Raw genomic sequence first — 10,948 nt, 5'->3', positions numbered from 1 at the left:
TTAACTTATTAAAATGTAATCATATAACCAAATGTAGTCTGGAAAAGCACCACTCATGCCAGAACTCTTACTTCTATCAGAATTCTTGATTTTAATGTCACAGAGGTGACCTTTTCAACCCTGGGTGGCACAGTTGCTTAACTCCTCTCCTCTCTCCCCTCAGCCAGTCACTCCCTTGGTCATATTTGTCATTACTAACTACTACTCAAAATCTCAATTTTAGTTAAGCATACCATTCTCTAATCACCACTTCTTACATTTCTTTTTTCTTGTTTTGAGATGGACTCTCACTCTGTCACCCAGGCTGGAGTGCAGTGTCGCAATCTCAGCTCATTGTAACAGCCACCTCCTGGGTTCAAAGATTCTCCTGCCTCAGCCTCCTGAGTAGCTGGGACTACAGACATGTGCCACCAAGCCCGGCTAATATTTGTATTTTTAATACAGACGGGGTTTCACTATATTGACCAGACTGGTCTTGAACTCCTGACCTTAAGTGATCCACCTGCCGTGGCCTCCCAAAGTGCTGGGATTATAGGCGTGAGCCACTGTGCCCAGCCCACCACATTTTGTTTTGAGACAGTCTCACTCTGTCGGCAGCCTGTAGCGAGTGGCGCGATCTCGGCTCACTGCAGAGACAGGGTTTCACCATAATTGCCAGGATGGTCTCGATCTCTTGACCTCATGATCCACCTGCCTCGGCTCTTCAAAGTGCTGGGATTACAGGCATGAGCCACCGCACCCAGCCCACTTCTTACATTTCTAGGTCATTCTTTATAGTCCCCCTACTTTAACATACCTATAATCCATTGGTTGTACCACATTTTCACTATCCCTCCCGTCTCAAGCCCTCACTTCCCTGCTTACCCAGCTGAAATTCCACAGACCATCATTATACCTTGACCCTATTCATGTGGTCATTCACTCTGGGCAAAACCACAGCCTTGGTGAAATTTATTTCATTTACTCCATGCCTGCACCCATACAGCTTTACACGTTTGAAGAAAAACATACAGCCATGCTCATTATTGGTCTCATTTACTTTAAATTCATTATCACTAAGCTTGAGGTCCTTCATCCTGTCTGCCTATAAAATTGTTTCCCAGGTTCATTCACTTTCCCATTATTCTAGCCCAGAGCTTTCCTCTAGTTCCTGTCTCCTGTATCTAACTGCTACGTGAGGTATTTCTCCTTTGAATAGAAAACTGAACTCCTGACCAGCCTCCTTCCCGAAACCAACCTCCTCCTACAAGAATCTTCCTCAATCTCCAGCCCCAAACATCCTTGATGGTTCTCTTTATCTCACACTCCATGACCAAACTCTCCCCAAGTCTTGCTGATTTTACCTTTAGGATGTATCTAGACCTCACTGCTTTATATCACGTCTACAGCAACCACCTCAGTCCAAGCCAGCATGCTCTCAATTAGATAACTGCAGTAGTCTCCTAGCTGTTCTCCCTGATTGTGCCTTTGCCACCACACTTCAACCTACTCAGCAAAGCAGCCACAATGGTTCCTACTAAAATTACATCCCTGAGCTATAGGATACTCTGGGTTTCCATTCTTCTTTCACTTTAATAAATGCCATTCTTTTATTATTTTGAGACGGGGTCTCCCTGTGTCACCCAGGTTGGAGTGCAGTGGCTCGATCTCTGCTCACTGCAACCTCCACCTCCCGGGTTAAAATGATTCTCCTGTCTCAGCCTCCTGAGTAGCTGGGATTACAGGCGCGCACCACCATAACCGGCTAATTTTTTTTGTTGTTGTTTTTAGTGGAGACAGGGTTTCAGCATGTTGGTCAGGCTGGTCTCGAACTCCTGACCTCGTGATCCACCTGCCCTGGCCTCCCAAAGTGCTGGAATTACAGGCGTGAGCACCGCACCCGGCCCAATAAATGCCACTTTTTATTTATTTTTATTTTTTTGAGACAGAGTCTCACTCTGTTGTCCAGGCTGGAGTGCAGTGGCGCAATCTTGGCTCACAGCAAGCTCCGCCTCCCAGGTTCAAGCCATTCTCCTGCCTCAGCCTCCCGAGTTAGCTGGGACTACAGACGCCCACCACTGCGCCTGGTTAATTTTTGTATTTTTAGTGGAGACGGGGTTTCATTGTGGTCTCGAGCTCCTGACCTCGTGATCCGCCTGACTCAGCCTCCCAGCGTGCTGGGATTACAGGCGTGAGCCACCACGCCCAGCTGCCATTCTTACACAATAAAAGACTAGTCTATTCTGTGCAATCATTATTTCAGACTGTTCTAAATTATTTTTGATAAATCTTCCATCTCACAAGCAAATCACCTTACAAACAGTTGCATATATTTTCAGTAATGCATTCCAGACTAGAACAGAGACAGGAAACTGATGACTTTCATGGGACAGAAACTCATGATGGCCTGATAGAACTAAGTTTGTCAATTAGATCTAGTATTTAGTTCACCATCATCAAACTTTCAAATGTATATATTTTAAAAAGGAACAGATAATTAATGTTACCAATTCATTTTCTTTAGGAATCCCAATGTGTCAAAACTTGTGTTTTAAAACTAAAAGAAAAGATGATTTAGCCAAAATGTCGTATTTTCATATTATATTCTCAATGCTTTCAAAGCCCAACAGTGATTTTAAAAAGAAATTAAACAACATGCTTTCATTGAATTTTTAAAAATCTATACAATTCAAGCTAATGAAATATTTTATTGTACATAATAAAAGTGGTGTTTTTCTAAAAAAAAAAAAAAAAAACATTTTCCAGGCCCAGACGTCTGTAGGAGTACGTGAGGAAAGGATTCCACTCAAGTATAATAAGCAATACTCTATTGAATGAAACCATAACTCCACTTCACTCCCTATGGTAAATACTAACATTCGCCACAGGCTTGAAATTCCTGTAGCATCAGTAGAACTATTTTTTAAAATATTACAAACATGCTTATGATGCACAGGAGGATGAAAAAATTTAGACTGTAACCACACACCATATGTAATCCCAGCTTTTCTAATTTATAACCAGTTAAGAATTACAATATCCAAAGAAAGTATTTTAAAATATATATGCTCACTGGTAAGTGATTTTCTACTCAAATAAATAGGAAAATTTGCATTTTAATGTCACATTGAATTTCAGTACTTTTCAATCCAAGAAAAAAAAAAAAAACTGAGACATGGTTATGAGTTAAGGATTATATATATTACAATTTGCCTTGTTATAATACATTTGTGGCTTTATGATAAAAATAACTCAGGGACATATGGAATTCAAGCTGATTTGCGTAACTGTCACAAGAAAAAAAAGCATTAAATGCATTTCTGAAATAAGTATTTTCATTTAATTTCAGAATCTCAAAACAGCATTAGACCTTGCCTTGTTTAAAAAAAATTTAGTTCAACACTAAGCTAGCTAAATAACCTTCTTGAAAGGTTTAAACACAATTGATATAGAAAATGCTTTCCCTCTAATCTCAACCTTACATAAATGGAACAGGTGAGGAAGAAAAGGTAGACAATTTCTTTAGCAGCATATATGGCTAAATCCATCAACCACCTTAAACTAGAATGTCCATTATTGACCCCATTAAAAAGAACTGGGGAAAGATAAAAAATTACCCATTTCATAAACCAAAAGACAACAATTTTAGGGTTACAGTTAGTAAAATATTTTTGACACACTTCAAAAACTTTTAACCATAAACTAGAAGAATCATCTCTTCTTCATTGTTAAGAAAGAAAGGCCTAACAGAAAGACATTTAAACTAAACTGAATTTCAATCCTCTTAGAACAAACAAAATGAAAAATAATGGTTGATTAGCTAAGCTTTGTGCTCTAATCAAACTAATTAATTACAGTGATTTTAAATGGCAACAGCCCATCTGACTGGGCAGCTTGACAGTTCAGAATACTTTTGCAATAATTTTTTAACGCAAAGACACTAAAATGATCCGGTCATGCAATGTTCATCTTATGCATTCTGCATCTCTTTGCCAATCTTGTAGCTAAGGATCTTGTTCCAATCAATCTTAGTGCGTGTAACTGGCAACTGTCGACGTAAGGCTTTGAAAGTAGTGTCCGACATTGTCTGATAATTCTCACTGATGGCAGTCTATGAAAAACAATAGTTAGAAGTTTAAAGTAAAGCAAAAGAACAGAACAATTTATAAAGCATATAGATGTTTTCAGAATAAGTTTTATTTAAGCAGCCCATTTCACTGTTTTTAAACAGTCAAATAAAAAAATCCCAACATTGTTTTAAAAGTTGTTTAAAGGCAGCTAGAAGAAAAAGCCTATAATAATTTTGAATAATTAAACTTAATGAAAATTATAAATTAGATTTAATATTTGTGTCCTCGTTTTGAATTTATTTTAGTATGTCAGAACAATTTATGGATTATTATTTTTAAGGAGTAGAAACTTGTCCAATTCACAAATTAAATGCTTAAATTCAAGAGTGTAGTTTAGAAGCTGATAAATAACATAAAAAGTAAAGCACAAAATGAAATGTGATCTAAGCAGATTGCACATAATCCAAATGGTAAGACAGCCTGAATTAAAATTTCCAACCAGAAAAAAAATAGCCACTTAAAGTCTGGCATATTTTGACTGATACAGATTGAGCACCCCAACTGAAAAATCCGAAGTTTTCAAAACTTGAAACTTTTTGAGCATCAACATGACGCTCAAAGGCAATGCTCACCGGAGCATTGATGCAGATTTCTAATTTTCAGATTACGGAAGCTTGAGTGGTAAACATATAATAAATATTCCAAAATCCAAAAAAAAATCTGAAATCTAAAACACTTTTGGTCCCACGCAACTCAGATCAGCGATACTCAATCTGCACTCAGAAATTACAGTTGGCTAAAACCTAGTCTTTTTTTTTTGAGACGGAGTCTCGCTCTGTTGCCAGGCTAGAGTGCAGTGGCATGATCTCGGCTCACTGCAACCTCTGCCTCCCGGGTTCCAGTGATTCTCCTGCCTCAGCCTCCTGAGTAGAACCTGCCACTACAGGCACATGCCACCACGCTCAGCTGATTTTTGTATACAGACGGGGTTTCACCATGTTGGCCAGGATGGTCTTGATCTCTTGACCTCGTGATCCACCTGCCTCAACATCGCAAAATGTTGGGATTACAGGCATGAGCCACTGTGTTCGGCCTAGTCTTAGTATTTTTAAAATACAAAATATTAATGGAATTCAATTTACTTGCCACTCTTTTTGCCTACACTTTAATAAGTCTGCCCTTGTGTTAAAAGTAGACACACAACAAAAAGACTCTAACTGATGCAATGGAAAAATTCAGCCTTTGGCTGAAATTCAAATTTCAGTGCCATTAATTCATACGTGAGTGTAGCTTATATAGTATTTAAAAAATCATACCTGGTATTCATTTTCTGCAGCTTCTACAATCTTTATAAATTCTTTTGCTGTTTGCACTTCATTCTGAATAAAAAAAAAACAACAAAATAAAAATTGTAATTTAAAACTAAACCACTATTACTTTAAAATATATGTATGGTTAATGTAATGTTACAATAAATAACATAGAAGGAAATTATGACAAAGAACAAATATTGTAAGATCAATTATTCTAAGTCTAAGGGGGAAATAGGTAAAATTATTTTAAAAGTCTATAGAATAAGCCTGTCTCAATGTTTAGCTGGTTAAGTAAAGTGAAATCTCAATGATATACACATTGATGAAAAGTTCAATTTTAAACACTGGACATGCATTCCAACAGACAACCCTTATGGGTAAGAAGTTTGGTAAAGATTTCTAATTGATGACTCTTTATCTAAATATTGTTAAATATTTACTGAACATTATGTAACAGAACAGTGATACCAAAAAAAAAAAAAAAAAAAAAAAAATCACTAATCAGGAAGAACGTATTTTTCTGGAAATTTTTTTTAACATGCCAATAGATGGGTTTGTTTGCTTTTTCCTAATAGTAAAGTTAACAGAATCTAGATTTAAAAAATAAAACAGTGTTAATGTAAAATTCTCTAATACCTTATACTTTATATATATGGTGTAAAAATATAAAACAATGAAAACCTCCTAAGATGAGCTCAAGCTGGCATATTAGTCAAGTTTAATTACTATGACCATCTCTCAAAACCCCACACTCTGTAATTTTGTGGACAAATTTCTCTTAGGAAGTATCTGTTTTTTTTGTTTTCTTTTTTTTTGAGACAGGGTCTCAGCCTGTAGCACAGGCTGGAGTGCAGGGGTGTGATCTCGGCTCACTATAATCTCCACCTCCCAAGTTCAAGCAATTTTCGTGCCTCAGCCACCCAAATAGCTGGGACTATAGGCATGTGCCACCATACCCGTCTAATTTTTGTTATCTTTAGTAGAGGCAGGGTTTTTGTATTTTTAGTAGAGATGAGGTTTTGCCGTATTGGCCAGGCTGGTCTCACACTCCTGACCTCAAGTGATCCACCGACCTCAGCTTCCCAAAGTGATAGGATAACAGACGTGAGCCACCGCACCCAGCCAGGAGGCATCTTTGTTCAATGTCAAACTCCCCCAAACAAGATGGCACCATACCCTTATGTGAATAATATTGAATGTACTAATTACATATGATATATAACTATATGCAGTAGAACATCTCATGGAAAATCAGACATTAGTCAGTTTTTTTCACTGGCAAATTTTGCAAGGACAGTACCAATTAGGTCAGAGCAGAAATCACCTAAGTGCTAATAAAAAGTTTTTTAAAAGATAGCTTCAGGGGCTGGGTGTGGTGGCTCATGCCTGTAATCCCAGCACTTTGGGAGGCCAAGGCAGAAGGGTTGCTTGTGGCCAGAGTTTGAGACCAGCCTGGGCAATATGGTGAGACCCCATCTCTACAAAAAATAAATTAGCTGGGCATGGTGGCACATGCCTGTAGTCCCAGCTACTAGAGAGGCTGAGGCAGGAGGATCGCTTGAGCCCAGGACGTCGAGGCTGCAGTGAACTGTATTCACACCACTGCACTCCAGCCTGGGCAACAGAGTGACACCTTGTCTCAAAAAAATACACACACACATATATATATGTATATGTAAATATATAGCTTATCTTCTTAGGTAGCATCTGGCTTAACACATTTATATATGTTTCTTAAAGTTAAATGCTTTCTTGAGTTAAAAATAAAGTTTTCTTTAATATTTGTAAATTGTATATAAGCAGTGGATGTTTATAATACACAGATACTTTTAGGTATATGACACAAACAAATGAGAAAATGTCACTGTTAATGTTATACTGTCAATATCCATGGGGTAAGAAAACCAAAAGCCAAACTTTTGGAGGCCAAGGTGGGTAAACTGCATGAGTCCAGGAGTTCAAGACTAGCTGGGCAACATGGTGAAATCCCATGTCTACCGAAAAAAAAAAAAAAAAAAAAATAGCTGAGTGTAGTGGCACGTGCCTGTAGTCCCAGCTACTCAGGAGGCTCAGATGGGAGAATGGCTTGAGCCCTGGAGGCACAAGTTGCAGTGAGCTGAGATCATGCCAGCCTGGGTGACAGAGCCAGGTCTTGTCTCAAAAAAAAAAAAAAGAAAAAAAGAAAAAAAATCAACAAGGAAACAGTTGCATATGCAAGGGAAAGAATGTGTGAAAGAATTCTGTGGAGAAATAAAACCAAGTTCAAAAACTCTTAAATTTGAAAGATGAACTTAAAAAAAAAACTTCATTAAATCATGATCCAAATAGCTCCACAATGAAAAGATACAATACAGTTTAAAAGTTAGGTAGAAGATCATAGACCTAAATGTAAGAGCTAAAACTATATAACACTTTTAGAAGAAAACACTGGGGTAGATCTTCATGACCTTGGGTAGGCAATGGTTTCTATTAATATTTCAAATCTCAAATGACAAAAGAAAAAAATCAAAACCAAAATCTTCTGTTTTGCAAACAATATCATCAAGAAAGTGAAAAGACAACACACAGAAGGATGAAAATATCTGAAGTCATATATGTGATACACTGGACATCCAGAATATACGAACAATTACAACTCAATAATACAAATGTGAATAATCAATTAGGAAATGAGCAAAGGATCTGAATAGGTATTTCCCCCCAAAAGATATACAAATGATCAAAGCACATGAAAAGATGCTCAAAATCATAAGCATCAAGAAAATGTAAATAAAAACCACAAGATACTACTTCAAACTGACTAGGATGGTTATCATCAAAAGGACATATTTTGGAAAAAGATACAGAAAAACTGAAACTCTTATACACTGCTGGTGAAACTATAAAATGGAAAACAGTCTGGCAGTTCTTCAAAAGGTTAAACATAGTTACCAAATGATCCAGCAATTCCACTCCTATGTCTATACCAAAAAGAAATTAAAATATCTACACAAAAAATAGTACACAAATGTTCACAGCAGCAAAAGTAGAAAACAGCAATGTCCATTAACTGAAGAATTGATAAAATGCGGTATGTCCACACTACACAGTATTATTTGGCAATAAAAAGGAAAAAAGTACTAATACATGCTCCAAAAGGATGAATGTTGAACATGTTAAACGAAAAAAGCCAGTCTTAAAAGACTATATATTATGATTACATTTATATAAAATGTCCAGCACAAGCAAATCCACAGAGCCAGAAAGTAGATTAGCCACTGCCTAAGGCTGGGAGGGTTCTGGGGGAAGGGCTGGGTAGAATGGAGAATGATTGCTAATGGTACAGGGTTTCTTTTAAGGAGCACGAAAATGTTCTGAAATTAGATTGTGGTGACTGCTGTCCAACCCTTTAGTAATATACAAAAAAAAAATTTGAAGCTTATACTTTAAATGAGTGAACTGAATGGTATACAAACTATAACTCAATAAAGCTGCAAAAAAGTTAGGTACAGGTTTGCAATTACTTATCTTTAATCTACCAGAAAACACTTTAATCTGAAGCAGAAATATTACTTAAAATGTTCATTCCAAAACTGTTCTGCTTTTAAAGAAGTATTAGGTTAAATTTTATTGTGGAATTAATTACTTACAGACACTGTTAGGGAATCTTGTATATCTTTATGACTCACTAGCTGAACATTACCATCTTCATAATAATGAACCTATTAGAAAAAAATTACAGAAACCACATTACAGGAATCATCAAGCTCCTCACTGCTTCAACAAGCATATCAATGCAGATGGATTACATATTTCAGCTCTAGTCTAGACTTCTCTGCTGAGCTCCAGAACTTGTGAACTCTAGCAAAACTCTCCCTTCCCTCAGCCGAGTGAGGAGACTAGTTAGAGACACCCCTGTAGTTATTCAGGCAAGCCTTCTATTGACCTGACTGTTGGACATTTTTGCCTCACAATCATTCATTCTACTGGTACCTAAAACCAAGATGTCCAAATCTGAGCTCACAATATTCCCTCCCAATCCTGCTCCTCTTTTGTGTATTTCCACCAACCACTTAATTCCCCAAACTCAGACATGAATTTACTCACCAAACATTGAGTGAGTGCAATAAATATACTGCTACTACGTAAGGTTCTGAGGGTGTACGGGTTTTAGAAAGACACAGTCCCTGATCTCATATTTCAGCACAACATGGCAAAGTTATGTATAAAGTATGTTAGCAGTACTCCAGATTCTTTCTGTGGGTTAAAAAAGGACTTCAGCATATTTCAGAGAGGACTAGAGGTATATGAAGTTGGGGAGAGCAATAGCTGGAGAAATATATACAGGTAGCAAACCAGTCAACTCCGGGCCTTGTATGTCATGCAAATATGTCTGGACTATCTGGTAGATAACAGTGTACCACTAAATGGTCTTACATAGTCAAGTAACATATCCACATTTAAATTTAAAAAATTATCTTTTTGATGGCAGTGTGAATGCCAAAGAGTCCAGCAATTCAACAAAATAACCATCATATGCTAAATGCTGAAGATTGTACTGTAAACCAGACAATCCTTGCTCTCAATAAGCTTTGGTCCTACAAGAGGCACTATTTTAGAAATTGGTGTAATTATCCAGGTAAGCGCCACCGAGGCCTAAGTGAAGGAATAATGATGCTGACAATAATGACTACCATTCATCGAGTACTCGGTGTCTGTCTCTGTTCTAACCCTTTTAGCCATATTAACTAAATCTTCCAACAATCATGCATGCTTTTTTTTTTTTTTGAGATGGAGTCTCACTCTGTTGCCCAGGCTGGAGTGCAGTGGCGCAGTCTCGGCTCACTGCAACCTCTGCCTCCCGGATTCAAGCGATTCTCCTGCCTCAGCCTCCCAAGTAGCTGGGATTACAGGCACGTGTCACCACACCTGGCTAATTTTTTGTATTTTTAGTAGAGGTGGGGTTTCACTGTGTTAGCCAGGATGGTCTCGATCTCCTGACCTTGTGATCCGCCTGCCTTGGCCTCCCAAAGTGTTGGGATTACAGGCATGAGCCACTGTGCCCGGCCAATACATACACATGTTAATACATGCATATAATATAGTTATACAACTACACACATGCATATATTAATATTATACTTCACCACACTCTACCCAATTCAGAGGAGAGAAGTACACAACTCAAACTCAGAAGATGAACAAATTGTATCTGAAGAGCAGACCAAATGGCAGCATCTAATTTTAGCTGTGTTTTATAATCTGTTAGCTATCCTTGCAGATTTTTGATGACTAGGGAATGAACTGCCAGGTTATTTAAAATGTTTAAAACAGCACTATTGTTTTTCCCATTACCCCAAAACAAAGACCTGAAAAAGAACTATATAAAACGTACTATGAAAATGTGAACTTAGGAATTAGTTGTTTCTCTGTTCAGAATCTTCTTAAAGATCAGTAAACAAATTCTTTTTATTTCATACCTGAATTTTCAAGATGCCAACCACCTGAGTGGTTGAAGGAGTGATTGTAAACTTCCATTCTGACCTCCAACGACCATTCCTTAAAAATAAAAACAGCAGCTGTAAATAAGGTAGGGAAAATAATTTG

The 10,948-nt window shown here is 37.4% G+C and overlaps 1 protein-coding gene across 2 annotated transcripts in view; it reads right to left on the bottom strand.

Annotated features, from left to right (window-relative positions):
• Positions 1 to 2,563: 2,563 nt before the first annotated feature.
• The window catches only part of CAPZA2 (capping actin protein of muscle Z-line subunit alpha 2), a 56,477-nt gene continuing 48,092 nt past the window's right edge, over positions 2,564 to 10,948 (bottom strand). Inside the window, exons 7-10 of one of the 2 annotated variants that reach the window (XM_010389343.2) lie at positions 10,822 to 10,900; positions 8,992 to 9,063; positions 5,366 to 5,428; positions 2,564 to 4,090 (exon numbers count right to left, since the gene is read on the bottom strand). In XM_010389343.2, the coding sequence (XP_010387645.1) occupies positions 3,950 to 4,090; positions 5,366 to 5,428; positions 8,992 to 9,063; positions 10,822 to 10,900 (355 nt within the window). In that variant the 3' untranslated portion in view covers positions 2,564 to 3,949. The remainder of the gene's footprint in view (positions 4,091 to 5,365; positions 5,429 to 8,991; positions 9,064 to 10,821; positions 10,901 to 10,948) is intronic. The other variant, XM_030932532.1, reaches the window with a different exon arrangement.

This window comes from Rhinopithecus roxellana, chromosome 6 (assembly GCF_007565055.1).
Source record: "Rhinopithecus roxellana isolate Shanxi Qingling chromosome 6, ASM756505v1, whole genome shotgun sequence".
Lineage (NCBI taxonomy): Eukaryota > Metazoa > Chordata > Mammalia > Primates > Cercopithecidae > Rhinopithecus > Rhinopithecus roxellana.
The sequence above is the reverse complement of the archived record's forward strand: the minus strand, read 5'-3'. Positions and strand labels throughout refer to the sequence as shown.